At 38.7% G+C, this 25,811-nt stretch overlaps 2 protein-coding genes across 3 annotated transcripts in view; both read left to right on the top strand.

Moving 5' to 3' along the window:
• Nucleotides 1–3,543: 3,543 nt before the first annotated feature.
• Nucleotides 3,544–16,172, top strand: LOC140932919 (AN1-type zinc finger protein 6-like). Its single transcript, XM_073382417.1, has 4 exons — nucleotides 3,544–3,672; nucleotides 8,783–8,961; nucleotides 10,854–11,078; nucleotides 13,258–16,172. The coding sequence occupies exons 2-4, from the start codon at nucleotides 8,787–8,789 to the stop codon at nucleotides 13,404–13,406; spliced, it is 549 nt and encodes a 182-aa protein (XP_073238518.1). The 5' UTR covers nucleotides 3,544–3,672; nucleotides 8,783–8,786; the 3' UTR covers nucleotides 13,407–16,172.
• Nucleotides 16,173–17,720: 1,548 nt separating this feature from the next.
• Nucleotides 17,721–25,811, top strand: part of LOC140932917 (aminopeptidase A-like) — a 30,548-nt gene continuing 22,457 nt past the window's right edge. The window contains exons 1-3 of one of the 2 annotated variants that reach the window (XM_073382415.1): nucleotides 17,721–18,536; nucleotides 21,099–21,378; nucleotides 24,569–24,689. In XM_073382415.1, the coding sequence (XP_073238516.1) occupies nucleotides 17,848–18,536; nucleotides 21,099–21,378; nucleotides 24,569–24,689 (1,090 nt within the window). In that variant the 5' untranslated portion in view covers nucleotides 17,721–17,847. The remainder of the gene's footprint in view (nucleotides 18,537–21,098; nucleotides 21,379–24,568; nucleotides 24,690–25,811) is intronic. The other variant, XM_073382414.1, reaches the window with a different exon arrangement.

Raw genomic sequence — 25,811 nt, 5'->3', positions numbered from 1 at the left:
GCTTAAAAGTAAGTAAATTCTTGGTGCCTTAGTTAAATTATCCGTACAATTCGATTTCGATGATTTTCTCAGTGTTCTCCTAAGCTTAACGTCGAGTGAAAGAATACACTCCAAATTGCGGCGTCACATTCAAGTAGGCCATATTTCAAATTAGGAAGTCGACAGATAAAATCTACAACAAGTGGTTCTTATGGATGAACTTGACATGAAACTGTTATTTTCTGTCTAGTTAAAATGAGCAGTGAACGACAAGTTAAGGGAGAACAAGGACCCCGTTTTAGGAATCCGGACATTGTTGAAACCGCGTAAATTTTTGCACGAATCCGCCTTTCGTCCACACGAAACCAGTGAATCGCTCACCGAAACCATATCTTGTTGAAACCGCTCTTCAGAGTTTGGGTTAAGGGCCCCGTTCACACGAATCACGCGGTTTGAAAAACAGGGGCGTAACTAGGGGGTGGTCCTGGGGTGCCCGTGACCCCCTGACCCCCCCTCCCGTTTTTGTGATAATTGTTTTATGTCCCTGTAATTCAGGTTGCCTAAACGCGTGAATCCGAAAAATCAGCATGCAATAAATCTTTTCCAGTGCTAGATTGTTGCTTACTCCATTTGCAGGACCGAACATCTCGGTGGACCATGTTCTTGTTCGTAACTAAAGTAGAGTACTTTATGCTAAGCGGAACTTAATTAATCAATGCAGCTATTTTGTAGGCTTGTCCCTCCCCCCACGCTCACTGCCCATCCGAAAACAAAAATGTCACTTTAGTAAAACACGGCGTTGTTGTCGACGTGCCAATCTGCTAAGTACGCTGGGCTTAAGGGAGTATGATTTCCCTTTGAAAAATCTTAGCTACGCCCCTGCAAAAATTTCTAGATTCGTTAACAGGCAATGGGTCATGTGGTACAATTGGCGATTACCGTTTTCTGTAAACTTGATTCTAAACCTCTCTAACATATATGTATGTTCACATTTTTAAGCCACACTTTTTTTAAGCGACACGTTAGGTTTTTGAATGAACCCCTCCTATAGAGCATTTACAACCTTCCGAGGAAAAAATTGGCTGACGCCATTCAAGTGCCCTCGGTGCTGAGTAATGAGAACGCTTTGAGAACTTACTGAGCCACGAATACCTGCCCGGTTACCGTGCTGAGCAAGTAAAAGACCGACCCACCACGCTATCCTGCGCCACCTCCATAAAACAGCTCACCGTATATGATGAGAAACGAAGGTTCTCGGCGCTTGTATAGCTACGGTGGGTGAGTACCCTGACATTCTCTCATTCACTCAGTCTTTCATTATTATTATTATTATTATCATGTATGGCGATGTTCCCTATCAGTTTGGGCTCGTTAAGTAAACTTTCACTTCTTAGCACGGCCGAATAAACCTTAGTAGCTTTGGACTGCTCTTGAATTTTCTCTTTTTTGATCACGATGAGCAGTAACGAACGTGAAGTTTAACGGAAACCATGCTTTATATACATAATATATATTCAACCCACTTCAAGTCATTTCCTCGAAATGCGGATACTGGTACTAAACTACACTTCTCGTCCACTTATAGTCTCTGAATTGACTGAAACTGTATTAATATGCTATCCAGTAATTTTCATTGTAATCATCTCTAGAACCTTTATTTGAAAAGCGCAATTGGCCATTTCCAAAGGTGACTGTTTAACACAGTTCAGGAGCTGCCTCATACAAAGACGTCTCTCCCTCTCTCTCGATGAAAATGTTCGCGCAAAGGAAGGTGGGAAGGAGAAAAATTTCTATATACATGGAAGTACGAACTGAAGTAACAGGAAAATGCTACCGGAAGCAGGGCTCGAGGGCTGTTCATTTCTAAGAGGTAATATTGATCATGACAATAGAAGTCGTAGAATAAATGCAGTCATCCACCTTCTGTTTAGTGTCTTTCTTGTACAATATTTACATTCTTCTATCACACTTCAAATGACATTTGTCTCGACTGGAGTGGCTGTACATACGAGATTAGTCAGGCAAACGTACAAACAGGGCCTTTCCGCTTTGGTAATGACCTTGCCGAGCAGTGGTTTCTCCAAGCCGGGCGCTACGATTGGGAGGTAGGAATTAATAAAATTATCACCAAAGGGAGAATGCTTAGATCTTTTATCCAATTCTCTCAAATAATTCCTCAGGGCAATGCATAACGATCAGTGTGGAGAGTTTATATGTTGATAATGTACTTTAAAGGTTTAACGGACACTCCATGAGTTCCCCGTAAGGCAAACACAAGACCTAGAGTTGGTCCTTGCCTTATTCTACTCCCATTGAAAAGTTGACACCCTGTAAGACGGACAGGTTTCGGATCATGAATTTAGGTTTCTGAGAAGCTGCCCACCTATCCCTCCCCTAAGCCATCATTTTGCCCTAAGTGAGAAGTAAGTGTTATAGTTAGCTTAGGGGAGGGGTAGGTGGGCAGTTTCCCAGAAACCTAAACTGATCCCAGGTTTTTAAAAGGAACATTTTCCCAAGGACTTAAGCACGTGCGCACATTTAACTAACAAGACGAAGTCAAGGTTCCCAGGTCACCACACGTTTAAGCGGGACTTCCGCCTTCGTGTACGCCGTAACGGCTCGCTAGCTCGCCTGACCATAAAAAAACTTCATGTATTAACTGCCACGAAAAAGTCATCTGATAACTTCTGATAATCTACCATAACAAAAACAGACTCCATAACATATCTGACGACGAGTCTGTAGTTTAACAAGAGTAAAATATTGAATAAATTAATCTCCAGTTCCCGGCGAGGCTAACGGGTGTAGTAACAAAAAAAGACACTTTTATGGATGTATATTTTTCCAGGTAACCTTTTGGGTGGGATGACGAAAAATATATATATATATATTTCTACTGTATTAACAGCCTATATTTACGAATCACCGTCGCTCTGTTTTTGTTTTCTATAAATATATTCCATATTCCATTTCTTTTTCTTTTTATATTTAATACATAGTTTTTAGTTCAGTTTTAGTAGCCATCTATCCTTTCTACCTTGTTGATACTTTCAATAACAAAAATCACGTACTGCTGCATATTAAGAATCGCCGGTGAACTTGTTTCAATATTTTAAGTGCAATAACCGGGCTTCCAGTAATTTATGATGTCATAGAAATAGATCGGATGACGAAACTCGTGTTGTTTATCGATGCCTTCGCGGGCGCATGCAATTTGTAATCGTGACTTCCTCCATGACGGCCGTGACGTGTTAATCCAAAGTATGATTGCCAGTATTTTCGTCAGTTGTTATTTTGCTTCGGTCGTCTCAAGAGACCCCAAATAAAGTCCACAAAAGAAGGATGTATTCCAATTAAACTCAAATAAGGCGAGGAATAAAACGAAATTTGATTTTGAAGTTTCACAAATGTATTCGAAAAGTCTGGATTTATAAACGATATGCAATTTGTATCCTTGGCCTATTTTGCGGGGCAACTTTCAGTCACCCCATGGTTTTAGTATAGAGGGCTTTTTGACGAGTCATCCAATCACATGATGCTAAATGCAGTTGATTGACATTTGAGCTGAATTAATGTGACGTCACAGAGACCATAACAAAAGGAAATCGCTTCATTTTCCGGGAGAGAAAATAGTACCGAGAGCATCGTTTCGTGGTCGAAGCATTATTCGTGGCGTGTTTCGTCGAAATTTTGGTGAGTATAGTCTACCATGGCAGTATATAGTGTTTAACTACGGTTAGTAACAAACATGTGGCACGAAAGATGCAAAATTCACATTGGGCGCTGCCAGAAAGGTGAACCATATTTGTTTGGCTTTTGTTGTCAGCAGTCTGTGATAGCAACCTTCTTACAAAAACGATCCGTCTAAAATGTGAAAAGATGTGATTTTCGGACATCCAAGACGTTCAAATGGCTGTAGAATTCTGCAATATAATGTTCAAAGGTGAATTACGTCGGCCCTCCCTAGACCACGCGTGACTAGCACGGCTTTTGAAGCTGCCAAGCGATTCGAGCTGGCGAACATAATTCTCCAAGATCTTTGTTTCATTTTCATTCTTTTACCTCCGTTTTGACCAAACACAAGATACATAAATTGTAAACCACATTTTTTTGTTTTATATAAACTCGGAGAAGTAGGCTAAACTAGTGGAGGTAAAGAGCATTTCTTTCAAACCACAGGGCATCTTCCTCCAGTCGAGTCATGCCCGATGGACGGAACCTGCCTCATAAAACGCAATAAACGGGAACAATCAGTTCAAAGAAACGACGGAATAACTGCTTAAACTGCACTTTTCAGTTTCAATTTGTTATTTACTACCCCTTGAAATGTAAATTTAAAGGAGCAGACGTAAAATCATAAGCTTAGGTTGGGTGAAATTCGCCTACACCGATTTAGTTTCGCGTCTTTCTCTTTCGTAATGTGTGGTGAAGCCAGGACGTTCGTGTGTTTGTATAGGTTTTATTTCATTACTGTGTTGTTCGTTTGTAGTTTCTTCGTAACTTAAAAGCTATTAAACGTTGTTTAAAGCATTTTGTATGAAATCTTCTTGAGAAATATTGGTGGCTGGGAAACTAAACTCTAGAAATTGTGGCTTCGTAATTCGCGTCATATTCGACCCGTTAAGGGAGCACGAAATTATTAATGTTGGACAAACATGGCGACCATTTGAAGTCGGTCTGCGTAAAAACTGTCAATGTTATTTCTGCTAAGGTATTTTTTAGTGGCCTAAAACTCTTGCTATGCCTGTATTTAGGACGCTTGCCTTTGTTGCTTAAAAGCGACTTGAACGACATATCATTTCCACGAAAAATTTTCTAGCTCACTGGTCTCAGTGAACTTCGTGATATTCTGTGTTAGGCGAAAAGTGAAATCATCAGAGTTTTAGCTTTTAGTTTGATCTTCTAATGAATGTGTAGTTTCGTTGTTGCTTTCCCCTCAATTACTTCCAAGTATTCTGTTTTGACGAGAAATTGTACAATTCTGAAATCTCTTGTGAATAGACTCACGCAATAAACAGCTATATTACAAAATTCTACGAATAATTTCTCTTTCTCTCTCTCTCTCCCTGGCAGATCGAACCTTTCAACCTTTTAATGCCAAAATATTTCTTTGAGCGAATAGCTGTTACATAATATTTCTTTCTACCCTGTTTTCCTATTTTCTGTTCAAACCTTTTTGTATGTAAGAACTTCAACTTTGACCAACGTAATTTACATTGCATATATAAATACATTTCTTGAACTTTCTTGTCGAACATTTCATTCAAAAGTAAAATAATTTATTTTGATTGCTTCCGAAAATACAAGTGCGTAGGTATTTTCAGGCTAAAGTAATTTTTGTTCACTGTAGGAAATTGTTCTTTCGTTACAAAGTCTTTTGCACTGTGAACGAGTAGTTAAGTATCAATCGCGTTTATGCCAAGCGTTGTATAATCTTGTCAGGAAAGCTTCACTTTCATGAAAGTGGGATAAAACCATTTGCTGTGGAAAACTTAAATATGGTTAGATTTGTCAAAAACTCTGAACTGGAGGAACATTGCAATGCCTAAAGTATACAAAAAAATGTTTACCATGAGGAGATGAGACCCAAGTGCTTTCTGGTTAATTGTTCGTACAACAGTTGTATAATCAGTCAGTGACTGTTTCATAACAACAAAGAATGCCAAAGCATACTCTGAGGATGTGCGTTGACAAGCTGCATGCTTTCTTTCTTCCCTCAGTGAGGACATAAGATAATGAAACAGCAGTGTTTATGTTGCCACATTTTGTTAAGAGATTTTTCAGAAAATGAGTCTGCATAGTTTAAGTTTTATGTAAGTGCCCTGAAGTGACTGGAATGCATTTGCACTAGGAGCTTGTGATGATGTCGGTAAAGAGGGCTCCTCTAGAGCATTTTGAACAAACAAATGTTCTTATCTACATTGTATAAATCTAGAAAGTCTCATTGGTCTGGTTGTATACTCTTTATTGTAAAGCGTTTTTCTGCCAGTATCAACAATAAAATATCAGCATGTCATGTCTTTTAGAAACTCAAGCAGTCTTAACCCGGTTGCAATTTTTTACTTTTATTGGATGTTGGGCTGTGCATAATTACTGAGTACAGACAAAACACCTTATGGTGGCTACCAAACACTATTAATCAAGAAACTACTGTAAGTCTCTTAGATGTTTAACTGGGAGGATCACATTTACTGTCTTCAGTAGTTACTTTTGTAGATCTCGGAGGGAAATTGACTAAACAAAGTAACCATCTTGCACTTAACGTACAATTGAAGTATGTAAAAACAAAATGCACAGCAGTGCATAAAGAGTATTTACCATTTTTTGCACACCAAGTGGTTAACAGATTAAGGTGCAGAGCCCAAAATATCAGATCTGATACACCGTATTCACAAATGGCGGACACGCGGGAAAAAACTGGTGCCTAGTCATGAAAGCGAGGCGTTGGAGGATAAACAAAAATTTCAAATGAAGACTTTCAGTGAACTTCCAGAGTGTTTAGCACGGATTCCACCTAAAATAACTTTGTACGGACTTCTTTTTAAATACAGTTACGTGGGATGTCTTCTGCTTTTAATGTTTAGTAATGACTTGCTGTTTGCAATCAAAAGGGACGCGTATATCTGCAAGGAAACAGGATGATTTTGTAGGTTTTCGAGTCGGTTTCCGAAGCTTCAGAAGCTCGACAGGTGGACGATGACTGGAGAAAAGCGGCAAACATGTTGGCCCAAACTTCACATTGAAACCGAGTACGAAAGCCAGCTCACTGTAATTCGGTGAAACAGAAATATAAACAAATCTTGGTGGCAAGAAAAAAGAAATAAGCGACAGATACATGGCCTACTTGTTAACGCAAGAGACGTCTGCCGTTGAACAAAACAGTTCAAGTCGAGATGGAAAAAAGGAAGACAGGAAAGAAGAGGTGACTGAGGTTTCGATGAAGTTATGTTTGATTTTTGTTTGCCAGGACGTTATTCTCTGGTCTTTATCAACGAAGGACATCAATTATAACTATTTTTTTTATTATAAATGCAGGAGCGATCGAGTGGAGTACGCTCAAAATTTCAACTTGTTACTCGGCAGACTCGGTAAGCCAGACACATCATTTCAGCGAGTAATTTCGTATTTCTTATCGTTGGCTGTTAAGAGTTTTAACTTTATGTTCCATTATATTTTAAAGTCGAAGAATACATAAATAAATAAAATGATGGTCTTCTTAAACGGATCCAGACTCGAATTTAATTATTCGAAACAGAAGCTTGCCATGTTCAGTCCTGACACAAACATTGCCTTAAAAGTTTAACCTAGTAAAATGTAAGCTTTATACCACTTTTTTTTACCAAGAGCTCTCTGAGATAATGCTCTAAAGGAGACCAGGCAAATAGCAAGCCATAAGATTCACACACTACAGCTTCTAATTTTGATAAAATTATTTTTAATTATTTCGCAATGACAACGAAATCATGAGATTTTTGCTAAGCTCTGCCAACGTACCTCTAACAATTCGCTCCAAAGCGACGGAATTAATATGATCCAAAGGAAGTTGTAAATACAGACATACATATATACATAGATATGTATAAGATGTCACTAACATGAATGAATGAGCCTCGTGAATGAATCTTTCACCCGCTCTCAGCTTGACCTGTTTTCAGTGGCCATATATCCGTCGCTTATTTCTCTTTTTCTCGCCACCAATATCTGTTTTTATTTCTGTTTTACAGAATTGTAGTGATCTGGCTTTCGTATTCGGTTACAGTGTGAAGCTGGGCCAACATGTTTGCCGCTTTTCTCAAGCCATCGCCCACTTGTCGTGTCCTGCTTCTGATGCTTCGGAAACCTACAAAATCATCCTGTTTCCTTGCAGATATACTCGTCCCTTTTGATTGCAAACAGCAAATCATTACTAAACATTAAAAGCAGAAGACATCCCACGTAACTGTATTTAAAAAGAAGTCCGTACAAAGTTATTTTAGGTGGAATCCGTGCTAAACACTCTGGAAGTTCACTGAAAGTCTTCATTTGAAATTTTTGTTTATCCTCCAACGCCTCGCTTTCATGACTAGGCACCAGTTTTTTCCCGCGTGTCCGCCATTTGTGAATACGGTGTATACATGTTCATTTTTAGCATTTCCCTGGCATGGAGGCAAGAACTTAAAACCAACAAACACTGACAAGTTATGCCAGTTGCTCACAAGATTGATAAACTCCTCTAGCTGTGGACATAACTAAATTTTTTAGCAGTGGTCAGTTTTTCTTATTCTTACATATACATCTACTGTACATAAAAGTACTGTATGCCAGGGCTACGGTGTTTGATGTAGTATTTTGGTCCTTGCACCATGATTTATTTCCTGTTACCTCTTTAACAAGAGTACAGAATGTACCAGAATTAAATTGCAAGAAAGGATGCCAAGTGACAAAGAATTATTATCACAAGAGGGTCACTTTAATCCCCAAAAAGCTTCAGACACATACATAAGTTCACTGTTTTAAAACTGCTAAGTATGGAATTTCGCATGTTCATTATTCAGTGGGTGAAAGAGTCTCTTACTGCTTTCTTCCTCTTACAATTTTAGTTACAGCTTTAGTTTGTAGTTTTTGAATTTTTGTGGCTCTTTTCCCCTATGAGTACTTGTCTTTTCTGTGCAATTCCCTGTTGTCAATATGATTAATGTGCCTAAGGGCAAGGTTAATGCAACACTTTCATTTTTCCAATGTTACAACCATGTACATCTGTATTTATTGTTGTGTGATGCTATTCTGAAAACTGATAAGACTTTTTTGTTGTTGTTGACAAAAGTGTTATGGAAAGAGGCTCTGACGATACACAACAACCATCTTTGTGTCGTATGGGATGTGGTTTTTACGGCAGTTCCTCGAGTGATGGTATGTGTTCCAAGTGTTTTAAAGATGCTTTACGGCGAAAGCAGTCCTCACCAACCACCAGTCCTGCATCCATGGTGTCAAGTCCGTCAACAGGTTAGCATTTTTTGGATTGGCTTTAAATAAGTTAGTCATTAATATTCTTTCATTCATTAATTTGGTAATGAATAACAGTAGAGGAAGCTAATGCTTACAGTGTAGTAATCAGCATTCATCCGCTTGCTTGAAAGTCAAATCCACTTTTTTCACTGGTTGTGACCATAATGTAGAAAAGTACCATGGGAATAAATATAATGTACATGTAGGATTACACTGTATTTACAAAAAGAGTTCTTCAAACACAGCCAAAAAAGTTCAGTATTGTGGCTGTCTGACAATCATCTTGTTCAAAACTGAAAAATGTCGAAGGTGTTATTACCCTCTTTTTAATTTATTTAACACAGGTCTAAAAAATGAATTTCTTCATTGCTTTAGAATTTTCAGACAGAAACTTGAAGTTTGAACCACAGTGTAGAGTATGATAGTTACAGCTATACCTCTCAAGGGCCTGACACATTCTTAAAACAAGTTAACATGAATTCTGTCAAAATGAATTAACATTTTAGATATTGATGATTCTACATAGGTTGTCACTACATTAAAAATGGAAGGTTCAAGTGATTTGGCATTTTATTGTCAATGGCTTATATTTCTATGAAATTATTCTAAGAGGAGGTGGTATTTTTGCAATTATGTTTACCAAGCCTTAGGATTTTACTGTAATGAAAGTTCCTGGTATGATGCTGTTACCGTGGTCTTAAAATAACAGAATCAAAAAATGGTTTCCCAGTGATAATTATTTTTAGCCTTAGGGATCAATTTACAGTAATACACTATTTTTTCACTCAGATTCTTGACTAGTAGAGTAATTCTTTAGTTTTGACTTGGCTGACACTGTATATACGAAACTAAAACGTTTAGCATCTATCAGTTTTCTATTGTCTGCCATATTGAATCGTTCCCAAAGTACATTGTATTTATGATTTGAAAAGTTGAAAACATCTAGGAGTTGGGTTTCCTAGAATTTTCATGGAGCAAAAAAATTTTTTGCAGATAGTTCACACGATCTCTGGATGCGGAACCAAAAAATTGTTTTCCATGGGATTTGAAATCCTAGGGCTTGGTTTTATAGCATAACTTTCCATTAATGTATTCGTCATAACAGCAATACGGTGTTAAGCAAATGCAGTGCAGCAGCAACTGGTATATCAGTACTGGACCCACTACTGCCTGTGAACTGTACACTGTATTGTAGGAAAGAGCAATATTGTTTTTAATTAAAGAACATACCCCTGGAAGTGGCAATTTTGAAGAGCGACATTTTATGTACTAGATAATTTTACAGGTTTTGCTTAAAATGAAACATTTGTTACACTTGTTGTTTAGAATAATGCTATTAATTTTAATGAGATACCTGGTTAGTATCGTATGAGGGGTTATCTTTAACATTGCCTAAAGTCAAAACAACTACACATGGGCTGAAGTCTACTTGCTGCATTGCTGCCAAGATATGGAACTTTTTGCCAAATCATGTGCTGTTGGCAGAAAACTTTTTATCACACTGTTGCTAGAACCCAAGTTTAACTACCTTGCTAGTACTTTCAAACACATTAGTAACAATTATGTACAAGATTCATATCTTAAGTATGTCAAGGCTGTGCTCTAAGTGAAATTGAAGGGAGCCCGGTGCTCTGAACCTGTGAAATCCAGTGTTCCTAGGAGCTCACAGGCAAAAGTAAGGTGCCAGGGGCAAGTGAGAGCTGCAAGAGCACAGCTCTGTATGTTTTACTGTACTTGTACATTTTGGTTTTGTCATTTTATGTTGTGTCATGGCTGTGAAAATACATGCATTTTAGCTCAGCCTTTTGAGCTTGGCAAATTCATCATGTTCGTTTTTGTTTTTTTACTTTATTTATTATAACTGTATTATTTTACCTGTATCATTGTAGGGTTATCTGAAGAACCATGTAGTTCTCACCTGCCTGCAAGTGAGGATATAGCTGGAGCTGCCGAAGTCAGTCCTTCTTCATCAACCAGCAGTGTGTCAGGGGATAGTGACAGTTTAAGGCAACCTGAGGCTGAAGCTGAGGCTGGAACATCAGCCGAAACAAAGGATAAAGCTAAATCCAAAAGAAATAGATGTTTTATGTGTCGTAAAAAAGTAGGATTAACTGGTAAGTACCACATGTCTGTAATGAAAACATGCAAGGCAAAGGCAGCGTGCGATGAGAATATAAACAGTAATTTGATTGTGAAGTTTGAGTGACCAGCAGCTGCACGAGGTGCTGTTGTCATTACCTATACTAGTATGTCTTACATGTTACTAATAATAATAGTAATATAGTAATAGTTTATTGATATCCCTCTCGCAGCCTAAAGGCTGAATAACAAGGAAGGTCCTGAAGTGACAATAACAGAAGACAATACAATACAAAAACAATCAAATAGATAATTATGTAACTATGATTAAAAGCACAACATAACAGAGAAAAAATAACAGAGCACAGGATTACAATTGGTTTTGAAACTTAATGGTGCAGAAATCTGCGAACCGCTTTGTCTTGGGGACAAGGCGCACCGGAACACGTTTGCCTGAACGGAGGCAGTATGGCCTGTCAATTGACGCACAAGGAATTAGTGGCTTGAGTACCGGAGACGACAGACAGTCATGCTTGATAAAATTTATGTAAGCTTCCTCCCTTCTCTGGGAAAGGGCAGTGATGCCAGATTGAATTAGGGCGTCATCATAGTGACAATTCGGTAAAACCATGCTTAGGGCCCCAGGGTTTGAGCCAGGCCGCGCCATTGCGCCAATCCTGCACTGCAATTAGAATTGTCCCTTTAAAAAACGGCCAAGGGGACAATTTGTCCCCTTCAAAATTTAGGGAAAAAACTTGAAAGGAAGCACACACGAAGAGATTTATTTCAGTACAGAAATTGCAAGCTGAAACAGAACGTGGAAAGTATATTTTATCGCACCTTTAAAGTTCATTCCAAAGTTACGTTTCAGTCACGCTCTACTGCTATTTTTGACGGAAATCTAAGACAGGGCTTCTGATTCTTCGCGCGGTCGCGGAGCCGCGAAATTCACAAAACACGAAAAATACTGCGAAATTCAGTAGAAATCTTATCAAATAAATGTCTGTACAACATATTTGAAACTTATTTCAGCTATAGGGGCTATTTACTTGCCGTAAACTTGCAAATTTATCTTTGAACTTCTTCACTGAAACGTGCAAACAGATTATGTTGCAAAAAACTGGGCACTAGCCATGATGTTAAAGGCTTTGCCATTGGTTCATTTCTGGAGTGTATTGTTGTTGAAAGAGCAAATGATGACCTCTGTTAGAAAAATGTTAAAAAGGCTGGTCTGATCAGCGCAAAACTGATCGATTTCTAGCGAAATTTGCCTTGAAAATAACCACAAAATCGGCCGGTTTTTACCGATTGCTTTTTATGATGGCTGTAGCAAGCTTCGCTTCTCTCAGTGGCACATGTTTACCCTAGGTGAAGACGACCACGTTTTCAAATGCGAGGAAATGCTTTTTGGAGTGGCTTCTAAGTCTGAAACCTCACTTATTTTCATGAAATCAATTTGCAAAATGATAGTTCCACGTCAAGAGCTCAATATTACGCTGGAAACAAGCTTTTTCAGCATCTGAAATAGCCTGCAAGCAAGCTTTCTGGGACATTCTGGCAGCAGGGCGGGAAAAGGAAGGATAGCTTGCAGCTACATCTCTGGAATTTGAATATCTGTATCGAAAAAGTGACATGCAGATTGGTGGAGATGCATTAGTAATGATGTCATTGTGCTTGGCTCGTGTTTCAGTGTTTGTTTACATTCACACTTGTTTCTGCTTCACGCTGATTGGCGGAAATCTGACGGCTCAGTCAATGGGGAGCAAGCTCTCCTTCCTTTTCCCACCCCGCCACCAGAGTGCCCTGGACCCCATACTAATCCTTAACCTTTTCACCACTCGCTATTCTGAAGAAAAAGTGTCCAGGGCGCTGGCAGTTTTGAAAATGGCAATTTTCCAGAAATTTGCTAATAAAGGGAGCTGCTTTCTTTCACTGGAAAACCATCAGGTAGTGTTACAGACACTTTTTGTTTGTGCTGGAAAACCGCTGCATAGGGGTGACTTGCTGCTTCTCAATTGCTACGTGTGTATGGACATTTATTTACACAGTAACATGATAATGATAAAAATCTGGAGAAATTTGTAATTGTACTCAAGCAACTCTGCTACTTGAAGCTGTATAATTCTATTTCAAAGTTGGCTTGTACATGTAACCCTCTAAAAATTGCTGAGCGTGAAATTTTTTTTATTAGATGATACTTCTAATTTTTTGCAGGATTTGAATGCAGATGTGGAAATGTGTACTGTGGGCTTCATAGATATTCAGATAAACACGACTGCAGCTTTGATTACAAGGCTGATGGCAGGGCCAAGATATCAAAGGACAATCCAGTTGTTGTTGGTTCAAAAATTCAGAAAATTTAAGATAAAAGAAGTTAGTCAGGAGTGCTTGGGTAAAACAATGCTGTCTGGTGTTGAATGTTTACTGTTCTTGTGTCGTAATCACTGTAAATTGCACAGGGCTTGAGTTGTAACTTAGTTTTAGACTTTGTGTATTTTGTGTGGACCCTGTTAACAGTAGTAAAAGTAATAGTATGTCTGTGCAATTTGCGACTTTTCCCAAGCATTTCTTTTCAAATTTGTCGCTTCCAGACTAATTTTTGATGATCTACCATGTAATACAGGCTCAATTCAATGCAGGTAATAAATTATCTTGAGTTAAATTAAAAGTTTTATGTAGGACAGTTTAAAATTAATATACACAAATAAGTGATTTCTTGCCTCTGTAGTGGCCACTGAGACCTGTTTTTGTTCTTGGCTTTGTTACCCTTTGCCAGTTACCAAGGAAAAGAGTGTTAAAACATGAGCACATTGCTCATGATAAATAATTGTATGAATCCATTATCTAAAGCAGACATAATTATTGGAGTGGTAAATTGGTACAAGTTGCAAACGAAAGAAAAGTCAAGCACAAAGTTTAAAAAGACTGTCACCAAATTATGTTTATACTTTAACTTGAAAAACTCTATCATATCCCAAATCTCTTTCCCGTATGTTTTGCCCTGTGGCATTTGTGACATTTGCTGTCAATGAAATGTATATGTATAATGCTGCATCTTGAAGGAACTCAGCATGGCAAACTCAGAGGTCGTGATCTGCAAATGCAAACAATAGTAATAATTATTATTGTCTGTAGATGAAAAACTTAAATAATCTTTTTGCCGTTTGGTAGTGTTAGGCAGTGTGCTGTGGTCAAGGTATTCATAACTGGTGAATACCTGCAAAATACACTGTAGTACATGTAGTACTGTGATGTTGGAACTTCCCAGAGTCACTTAGACATCAATCCTATCTTGTCATTTTGCAGCTGTGACGCAATAACAATATGTACATTGTGTACATTTGTACCTCTTTCCCCCTTCTCACTAATAACTTCTACTATTATTGCTTGTAGAGTGCTTTTATTATTAGTAATGATCATTACAAAATTAGCTAAAATGTCTCATGCTTGAACCAATTTTACAGAGCAAGGTAAAACAGGTGTACATAGCTTGATCAGACTAAAATTAATGCTTGTCTTCATTCATGCAGCTTTCTTTTAAAAGCACAGAAGATTGCTGGTCGTGCAGCAGGCTTTAAAATACTTGTATTTCATCACTTTATCAATGTTTATGGATAAGCCACTTTTGAAAATTTGATAATGATAATTATACACTTTATGTCAGATCCCAAGGGAAACAGTTAGTTTTGTTTCCCCAAGATTTTTGTCTTGAGAAACATCAGGACTTGAGGGAAAACAAAACTAACTGGTTTCCTGAGGGACCTTACATTAAGTGTTTTGTTATATTTCTAGACTCTCACTTCAACAGCAACAAAAGAATAACTGGCCTGCAGACCAAAATAGTTGACTCGGTACTTATAACAACACACATTTAATGCTCAAAACCACTGAATGAATGATTTACAAAGTACTTTTCTTATATTATCTGCATCTGTTTCCTCCACTAGCTGCTGTTTCTTTTCTCGGATAATTAAATTATTCCTTTTTAGCTTGAGGTTTTGTGTTTGGGTTATTGTGTTCATTCATGAAAAAGAAAACTGGCAGTGTATTTCCCGTCTTCTTTCACGCCACTTTCCACCATGCTTTGATCACATGCTGCGATGTATCCCGAGGGGGGTACATTGCTTAATGTATCACTATCAGGATACATTTGATTTTAGTCAAGGCCACATGACCAAGAATCAACCAATGGCAGTCACTGTTTAGTTGAGTGAAAGTCTAGGAATATAACAATACTTGTTGATGTGTAGGATCATCAAGCTATCATATGCTTTGCTTCTGTGGAAGTCAGAGTACATGTAGTCAACTTACCATATCTTTTTCTGTCATAATTATTATAGAAATGATAATTACTGTTAAGGAATCCTTCAGTTGAATTTTTCCCAAACCAAATTTTTCAAAGTGGCCTTTCGGTAAAATTCTTATGTGTAAGGCAGGTCACACAATTTTAAGAACTGTTCTGTTCTGCACGTTCACCCTAATTCACTAGTTTTAGTCTATGATAACTTGTCAAATATTTCAGTAGTTATTCATTCTCCTTACTCTTTCCTGTGTGTAATAAGTAAGCCAATATAGTTTTTTAAATTTGTGAAAATTATATCATTTAAGCGAGTTTGTGTTTCACTGTGTCCTTATTACATGTATTTAATTATTTTGGAGGAATATCTTTTATATTCTGTCATTGATTGAGGTTGCAAATTAATTTCTCTGTGAGTTTTCACTTGTTTTTTGGTAAATACATGCAGATTTGTGAGGGTAAGGAGAACTGTACTGTACATTTGGGCCAAGTTGTTTGAAAGGATAATTGACACTAACCCAGGGGCAGTTGTCTTGACAACTCATATACCTTGGTTACAGTTAACCCAGAAGTAAAGCTAATGGGTCTTGGAACAACTCGGCCTTAATTTAGTTCTTGCATGAGAATGCCTTTGAGTGGGTGGGGTGGGTAAATAAAGTTATTATCACAGAAATTCATATTTTGTACAGTACCTATTAAAATAACATTAACACTGATAACAATGAGAGAGTCCGATTGTATGTAAAGTAATGTATGACCGAATGATAACATGGAAAAGTTCACAGTTTTTTCTCTTCATTATGCAGTATATAATAAAACAAGGTTTTGTAAATTTTTGTTATGCATTAATTTCTGTATGTTTAGTTACTAGGAAAGATTATAGCTTCTTTGCTGAGCGTGTTATGGGCTGTTGAAACATGCAAGCTATTCTCTGTTGTCAAGGGATGCCATTAATAAATTTTCTCATTGCTATATCAGTAAAAGTGGTTGTGGTTATTTTAGTGAAAACAGCTGTACACTATTTTTAACAAGACTAGTTGGTCTAACAAATAGACCTATCTGGCTAAGACCCTGTTTACATGGAGAGGGGGACCCCAGTCAAGTGGGGTAGGTTTCTTTTGTTTTGTGTCCCCCAGAGCGTGAAAACAAAAGAAACCAACCCCACTAGACCAGGGTCCCCCACTCCATGTAAACAGGCCCTAACTCAATGTTGTACCCAATTCAAATCGCGCAGGGTTAAGATTCTTTGTGTACTGTATTTGCATTAGAACGTGGCATGCACATTTAAATGATATGGAAATTCCTGAAACAAAACGTTTTATTCTCAAAGGGTTTGAATTGGGTACAACATTGAGTTAGCCGAATAGGTCTATTAAAACAAAGGTGAAGTGCAAGGGGTTACAGTGTGGTAACATCGTTTCCATGCTAGGGTTCTCTCGGATTCTTTCTTCCCGCGCCCCCACTGAGGTGGGGAGAAGAAAGATCCCCCAGGGTAGAGGTTGCCTCTGGGGGTACTCCCTGATTAAATCTTTATGTATATAGCATGTGCTGGACATTAGGGCAGTAAAATTTTGGATTGTACTCTCATGAACAAAGTCCTTCTAACCAGGCTATTCAGTATTGTTAAGAAAACAACACTAACAAGGTATCTGACAAGGTAATTTAGGACGCCTTGTAGATCCGTGTGCAGGGACCCTGTCACAGGGGGGTTGGGGGTACGTATGTCCTCAGTCTGAATTCAAAACTCGTCGTTTGTTGTATTTGCGCTGTAGCTGTTTTCTCGTCGCTGTCGCAGTTTCGACCCTTCTTTGTGTCTTTTGTCGTCATTTCCCCTGTCTTCACATATGTCGCAGTTTCAAGGCCTTGTCGCTTGTCGAAATTGTACCCTCATAAAAATAGGGTTGGGTGTCTTCAACCAGCGCTTCAACTTAAAATTTAATTTAATTAAAAGATATATTTAACGTAAAATAAGGTTGTGCATTGGCAGAATTTTCAACAGATAAAGGAAGTCGAGATTGTTGATTGACCTTTTCTGTTGTTGAATTGCATTTAAAATTGGAAATTAAAAAATTGACTCTTGATTGGACGAACCGTATTTCAACCGTCAGCATTGGCTCTCTATTTTGTCCTATTTTATTTTCGAACATTGTAGTTCACTAGTTTTCATTTTTCAGTCATCAAACTTAGTGAAAAATGACGTGCGTTATATTAGAAAAGCTGAGATGGACCTGTTTTCGTGTCTTTTATAATTTCTTTCATCTCTTTTTTGACCGCGCGGTCAAGTACTTTCCTTTCCCGCTCTTTTAACAAATTCCTCTCTGATTGGCCAGAATGGTGGCCGATGACATCAACCTCATTGTTTTTTTAATTTCGGTGTTTACACAAATTTTTACATGTGACTGGGTTCATGTTTAATCGCTTGGCTTGGCGCAGCGTCTATGATAAGACGCTTAGCTATTTAACGATTGGTTTCTTCTTGAAATATTCCAAACGCAAGGGACAGAAACATGTATTCTGAAGAGCTACCAATGAAAACCGACACAGACGGTGGAGATGATCATAAAGATTCGAACAAAGTGTTTACAATCACGCGAACAAAAGCAATCGTGCTGGTTGTTATTGTGATCGTTCTTATCATCTTTGTTGGAGTGTTGTCGGGAATTTTGAGCGCTAGGCAGGCACGAAAAGATGCACTGGAGGAAAGAAAGGAAAGAGAGAAAGTGAGAGCTACCGACGAGCCTACATCGATAACGATGGCGCCCACTGAACCAACGGGACCTGAGCCATGGTATCAAGTCAGGCTACCGCAAAATATTCTTCCCATCCACTACGACTTTTATCTAGATCCCGACCTGGAGAAAAATACTTTTAGAGGAAATGTCTCCGTCTTGATCGATGTAACTGCAAAATCAGCATACATGTCCTTCATACTCATTCACATCAACGACATGAATGTGACTCGAGCAAAAGTTTTTAAGCGTGCTCTAGATGCAGAACCAAACACAGCTTCCCCAGGCGATGAATTGGCGCTGAAGAGGGTCTTCGTATACCCCAAAAATGATTTCTTTGTTTTCGAGCTGGAGAAAGACCTTGAAATTGGGCAGTATGTGCTGGACATGGTCTATAATTCCACATTTTCAAGTCAACTAAATGGCCTGTACATAAGCACCTACAAGAATGAAAACAATGAAACAAGGTAGGTATTTGCTTCCGTGTGAGATTACTCTTTACACACTGCATTCCGACATTGTCACGATTACTCTTGCAGAACACAGTGACAGATATAGAATGGGTGTGGGGTGGGGGGCGGTGTAATTGGGAGGAACCGAAGGGGGACTGAGGTAAATAGGAAAGAGGGTCCATGGATACCCAAGGGACCCCCACTCATACATTCACACCTGGATTATTGGAGTGTGTTGCATTACAGGGAGGTACCAACAAAATCCAAGGACATCAAGAAAAGATGGGGTATGAGCTCTGCTAAAAAATAAAATGAATGAAATTTTAGTCGGGTAGTGCACAGGTTAAAGACTCCAAAAAGTGTTGAGGGAGGGGAGAGTGGCTTGCAATAACATTTCTTTGTGGTTCCTCCCACATTCTAAATTAAGGCTTCAAACAGGCTAGGTTAAAGACCAAACCCCTTAATGCTTTACATCAAAGGCCAGGGACAGAACCAAGTGTCCACATTACTAGCCTGTGGAAACAGCCATCTCTCCTTGTTGCTAGCGATTTTTCGCAAGGTGAGACGTCTGTGGCTAAGCTACAGACAGAAATTCCACAGCAATGAGGTAAATCAATGTTTACATAATTAATCCAGTAGCCATGGGGTTCCAAATGTAAATTTGTCTGATTTTAAGTGTCTCCTGGTTGATTGTGGTAAAGTTTTGTCTTCTTCTCCAATGAGCTCCAGCTAACTTGAATGCTTCTTCTCAAGAAGAATATATTCCACAAATATTGACTGTGTAGATTCATTGCATTTACATTTTATTTTAATTGTGACCATTTGTCTTTTGTCTGTCATCTGTAAACAATGTAAAAAAAAGTGTAGCTAAAACAATTTAACTACCATGTCAACCATCAGAGCTCCTGACCAGATTCCAGACAGATTTTATGTCATCTGTATGGAATTTCTGTCACTGGGGCGCAGATGCTCAACCTGGCGAAATGTCCCTAGCAGCAAGGAGCAAGAAAAGATGGCTGTTTTCGCAGGCTACCTCATAACAGAGGTGTTTACGCATATTATCGAGGGCTAATGGATTTTATGAAGTTAGAGCTGTCCATATTAGACAGGAGTCCACACTATACTAGAAATACGTTTTAGCAAAAATCTCGCGAAGCTAAAAGGGTCAGCAGTGAGAATAAAAAGTAAAAAGCCAAAGGGTAAAAAAACGATGAAAGAAAAAAAAACGGAAGTTGCCACGCGGGGATTTGAACGCGCATCCCAACTTCCTCTACCGAAAAAAGTGCAGTCTCTAACCACTGGGCCATGCGATTGCTACATCCATTTCCTGTGAAAATTAATAAGCTCGAAGTATTTTTCTCTACCATTCACACTGTTTTGAACCTTATGGAGCTGTACTTATCATGAATTCAAAGATACATTTGAGGAAAAATAGGTCAAACGAGTATTTCAAAACCATTTCGCATTACCTCTGTGTTTAGTCACTCTAGGGCTGTAGGCCACTCGATTAACAGACTGGTCTTCTTCTTCGCTGCTTTCGCTGAAGTTCAGGTCATTGTTCTTTCAGTGTTAAACCTTCCACGACAAGGATTTCCAGCCACCTGTCCAGTCGAGCACTGTTGTGTTTGCAACCCCCGGTTATTTGCCTTAGAAATATTTTGCGATTTGCCAACGTACAATAAACAGAGGATGAATAAAATGAGCCCAAGTCTCTACACGTGTTGCCTGGAAACCCAAAACGCACGATGATGTCATGTTGAATGGCGTCTTTAGGATTTGTTTATGGCTTGTTGCTAGACAACTGCGGATACCAAAGCGATAGAAAGATTTATGACCAAAGCGAAATCGCAGTTCGCTTGCGATCCTCGCGTGATACGTGCGCTGTGCGCGCGACAAATTTATAAACTGGCTTCGCTCACGGCCTAACAGCTGCTCGCTCCGCGAGAAAAAGTGTCCCTCAGTGCTGAATCCAGACCTCAAGATAAGAGTTGGGGGGGGGGGGGGTTTAGACCCTCACATAGTCAGGGTTGGTCTCCAAAAAAAATTTTCGGCCCTTCAGGCCTCAGTTTGGTCTAAAAATAAGGGAGAGACCCCGGATCCACCACTGTCCCAATAAGGAGAGTTTTGACTGTAACTACATCACTTTTCACTTCTAAACTTGCAGCAAGTTCTCAACTGAACTGGTTAATAGGAACTTTAAGATCCAACAACACGACAGCAATGAGAGCGTCGCTTGAAAAGGGAATTTGCATTCTTTCAGTCTTTATCGTGCAATTATTCCTACCCACTTAATTATTTTGTCAAATGTAGGTGAACCATCCTGGAGTCGAATTCCTAGGGACCATATCCAAGTGCAGAAAGAGAAATAAAATTTCGTTGTTGCTTGTTTACGTCCTCCATAAAACGCAAAATTAGGAAAGTTCGTGTCGTAGTCGTGTAAAAACGAGCAGAGAAATGTACAAAAAAGCGTGCAAAGTTGTTGACAGTTTTGCCTATAAAACCTATTGGTTTTTTTTACGTCCTTCATTGCGGTCCACGTCATTGGATCTTAAAGTCCCTAATAATATATTGTTGCAGACGTCTTGCTACCACAAAATTTGAGCCAACAGATGCCAGGAAGGCCCTACCCTGTTTTGATGAACCTGAGATGAAAGCTACATTTTCAACTGTGATTGTTCACGATAAAGACTACACAGCTCTATCAAATATGCCTGAAGAAAGATCTGAAAATTTGCCAGATGGAAGAGTAGCTTCATATTTTATGAGGTCTGTTCCAATGTCCACTTATCTACTGGCATTTATTGTCTGTGACTTCAAGTACACAAATACAACTACTGGAGTATTTAATAACATAACAGTAAGTCCAAACAGTTCTTATTTGGAGATATACAATTATTTGGCCTAGTGTTCTTACCAGGATTTTCTACACTGGGGTTCACATGACCCATAGAGAAGCTGAAAGGGGGTCATGAGGGAGAAAAGCAGGTCACAATTTTTTGATACAGCTTAAACTCAACAGGGTTTGAGCCAGGCCGCGCCATTGCGCCAATCCCGCACTGCAATCGGAATTGTCCCTTTAAAAAACGGCCAAGGGGACAATTTGTCCCCTTCAAAATTTAGGGAAAAAACTCGAAAGGAAGCACATACGAAGAGATTTATTTCAGTACAGAAATTGCAAGCTGAAACAGAACGTGGAAAGTATATTTTATCGCACCTTTACAGTTCACTCCAAAGTTACTTTTCAGCCACGTTCTACTGCTATTTTTGTCGGAAATCTAAGACAGGGCTTCTCATTCTTCGCGCGGTCGCGGAGCCGCGACATTCGGTAGAAATCTTATCAAATACATGTCTGTACAACATATTTGAAACTTATTTCAGCCATTGGGGCTATTTACTTGCCGTAAACTTGCAAATTTATCTTGGAACGTGCAAACAAATTATTTTGCGAAAAACTGGGCACTAGCCATGATGTTAAAGGCTTTGCCATTGGTCCATTTCTGGAGCGTATTATTGTTGAAAGAGCAAATGATGACCTCTGTTAGAAAAACGTTAAAAAGGCTGGTCTGATCAGCGCAAAACCGATTGATTTCTAGCCAAATTTGCCTTGAAAATAACCACAAAATCGGCCGTTTTTTTACCGATTGCTTTTCGGTGAAGTTTGCTCCGAAAACTCCCGCGAAATCAGCCGATTTTTCCGCGAATTTGTCCCTAAAAATCCCGCAAAATTTGACTTTTTCTTCCGAGACCTATCAGAAGCCCTGCTAAGAAGACAAACCCCTTTGCATCAGCAGAAGGGTGTACAAATTTCTGTCCCCCTAAAAATGAAAATGTCCCCCAAAATTTTAGCCAAGGGGACAAATTGTCCCCCAGTGATCAAATCCTAGCTCAAACCCTGACTCAACTGATTGGGTGTTTTCTAAAGATACCATAACCAATTAAATTTTTGCTTATATATATTATAAGGAAATTTATGTTTGTGTACGTTTGTTTATGTACATTTTGTAATAGGTTTTTTTCGTTCTTTGCACCCTCGTGACCCCTTGGGCTAATTATGGTTCGGCTGATTTCCCGAAAAGGGTGGCAGTGCTACAGTGCCTCAATGCCGCAGTATGGTATTAGAACAATGTTGGCCCCCTGCACCATTTCTTTATGTAAACGGGGAATCGTGGGTTAGGTTCCTCAGGAATTTGTAGATTTTATGGTTGAAAGGACGTATTTACTAGAACTGCAGGTCAGTTAATAACTTTTGCAGTTCCAGAGACAATTCTGGCTAGTTTTTTTACAGGTTCCTTTCTATAGAACAAGGTTACCCTGCAACAGCTAGAGGAGAGCAATCTTCCTAATAAAACCTATAAATTAATCTACAGAGCCAAAGGGGGAGGGGGGGGGGAGGTTACTCCCTATTTATAATGACCTATATGGGGAGGTTGCTCTTGAAAGGGGTACCTTTTTCAGGCTTCAAGAACGGTATGATAAAAGGGTAAGGGTTGGACCTACATGGCGAGTCTCCCCATATAATTTCTTTTTTAGTACCACTACCCCGTAGGCTACAGAGACTTGCCCTCCTGACCTGTGCAAGAAACCTTGACATTATTAAATCAGTTGTTAAGAAGAACCCTTTTTTGGTTGGGTATTTTGTTGTGAACCTTTTTTTGCAAGGACCTTTTGGGGTTGGGTTACCAGAGGATCCCAGGGGCTCCACTCACATATTTTAATAATGGGGGTGGCCGAAGGATTTTTTTGGGTCTGACATTTTGGCCAAAAGGGATTTTTTTAGGTCTATGAAAGACGCCGGGATTTTTTGGGGTCGCGAAAACAACACAGGGATTTTTTTGGGTATTGTATTTTTCATCAGCTCAAATCAACAATAACATAAGCGCAATTTACTGCTTGTGTGGTTTTATTATATTTACGGGATATTTCTGAGATTGTGATCTATTTGAAAAGTAATTACCGGCACTCCACGCGCATCTAATCCAGAGAGAAATATTCAATAGGTCACGTAATTCAAGGCCTTTCAAGGTAGTCATCAAGACCACAATACAAAGTAAACATTTTATGAATTAGATGTTTACCTGCTGATATATATCTATTTTCAAATGACCACGTTGCTATGTAAAAATAAACTTAAGGCAAGGAAAACTGATTTTGTAAACTAAACTCAAACCGAGAGTCAATGCTGTTGAGTTACAGCAAGAGCTAAGAGGTCCAGTCAATTGTGATCCCATTTTTGTTGTATGAAGAAGTTCTCTTGAAAATATTAGTAACATAACATCAAGCTTGCCAAAGTGGTTTATGAACCCATACAAAGATGTGTCGTTGACTCAGTCATTTCAGAAGATAAATAATAAAATTAACTGATGCAAAAACACTGAGGGATTTTTTTGGGTATGCTAAAAAAAGTAGGGATTTTTTTGGGTAAACAAATTCTGAAGTTGGGATTTTTTTGGGTATAAAATGTGAACCTCTGTCGGACTCCCCCGTCATTAAAATGTGTGAGTGGGGCCCCTGGGCAGAGGATTATGGACTAAAATTGTACCTTAACAGCTAGTGTAGGTTTAAGGTTGATTCATCAACAAATACCAAGAAAAGAATGCAGTGACACTTCTGTTGGGTTACTATATAAGTTTATGGACTCTTTTTTGGGACCGGCTATATAATATATCCTCATAGGAGCTTTTTTGGGTTTAATAGTTTGGCATCATTTGCACTGCCATGTTTTATACTGTAACAGAGTGTACACTGTAAGCTGTCCTGTCCCCTGCTCAGGCTCGCTCTGTAAAGAAAATAATAAATCAATGTATGTTCGTATCTACCTTACCTGAGTCATTTCTCAGCAATGCTTATATGGGGTTTATCTTTTGAAGCATCATGCATCTTCGCACCAAAATGGGTGGAAGTTTTATTTTCACAAAATTAGGACGTTTCATCATTGACTATTTTTTTTTTGTTATTATTATTATTTACAAAAAATAATAAAATAAAACAACTACATGTTCTTTTAACTATTCATCATTGACTATTGTTTAATGTATATTTTATTGCAGCTCAGAGTGTGGACCACTCCTGCTCAGGTGAACCAAACTAAGTATGCACTGGGTGTTGGCAAGGATATCATTACTTACTATGAGCAATACTATAACCTGGGTTATCCACTTCCCAAGCAGGGTGAGAAGTGCAGTAATACACTTGCTTGGCCTGTTAGCTGAAGAGTAAATTTTAAAGTGTTCTATTGCATTTTATTTGTAGTACATATCATGGCATACCTGTAAATTACATGGCGAGCCGCAAGCCCTAGCGACCGAAATATGGTGGAAAATTTGTCCCCCATCTGACCAGGAAGCCATTGTTTAAATTCAGCCAAGCATAGACCGTTGACAGCTTGAAACCATACTTGAGATGAAAAGCGAATCTCCTTTCGTGAGCTCCTATGAAGCTTTATTCGACATATCTTTCAACGGATCATGTAAGCAGACACTACAGAGACAAACACAACTAAAGAAAAGAACCTGATGAAATAAAAATCACTCTGAAACAGTGCATCACTCGGAAAACTTGTGGCGGTGTAGAGGAGTTTTGCACAAATTATCAAACTGGGTATACCTCGGAATCGATATGCATTTAATTACCACAAATGAAAGAAGTGCAGCGATTTAAAAAAATTTAATTGAATTTAAACTACAAATTTAAATAATTTTCATTGTAGCTTTTTCTGGGGAGCAGAATTTAAAGCTGGACTACTCCCGTTTTTTGAGAAAAGGCCGGTGAAGTCTTCTTTTTCATCCTGTTCGCGGCGTAAAAAGGCTCTATATTTTTCTTATAGTACAAACTTGCAAGGTCACCTATATGATGTTCCTTAATTATGACTGAAACCATTTATTTCGTTCAAAACGGACTTGCGAGCCATAACCAATGAAAACCAAGCTCCCTTGCACTAAGCGAAGGCGGCACACCCGATCGCTTGCTTTTTCAGGCGACTCGCCCAAAAGCGCACGTGCAGACAGAACATTGGTCATTGTTTTGAATTCGAAGAATAAGTTCAATTGCGAATTTTACAGCGTTTACTTGAAATACAATTTTAGCAATCCCCAAACAAAAGAAAATTATATTTGGCTAGACGTTTTCCAAAACTGTTTTTCAAGCTTGTTAAGCCGTCTCGTTCTTTACAGAAAGATTCATTTAATGTACAAGTTTTACAAGTCTTCTTGCACAAAGCGAAGGCGACTCACCCGATCGCTCGCTTTTAATCAGGCGACACACCCAACAACAAAAGCACGTACAAAATACGCG

Source organism: Porites lutea, chromosome 4, assembly GCF_958299795.1.
Source record: "Porites lutea chromosome 4, jaPorLute2.1, whole genome shotgun sequence".
Lineage (NCBI taxonomy): Eukaryota > Metazoa > Cnidaria > Anthozoa > Scleractinia > Poritidae > Porites > Porites lutea.
This window is presented reverse-complemented; position numbering and strand designations above follow the sequence as displayed.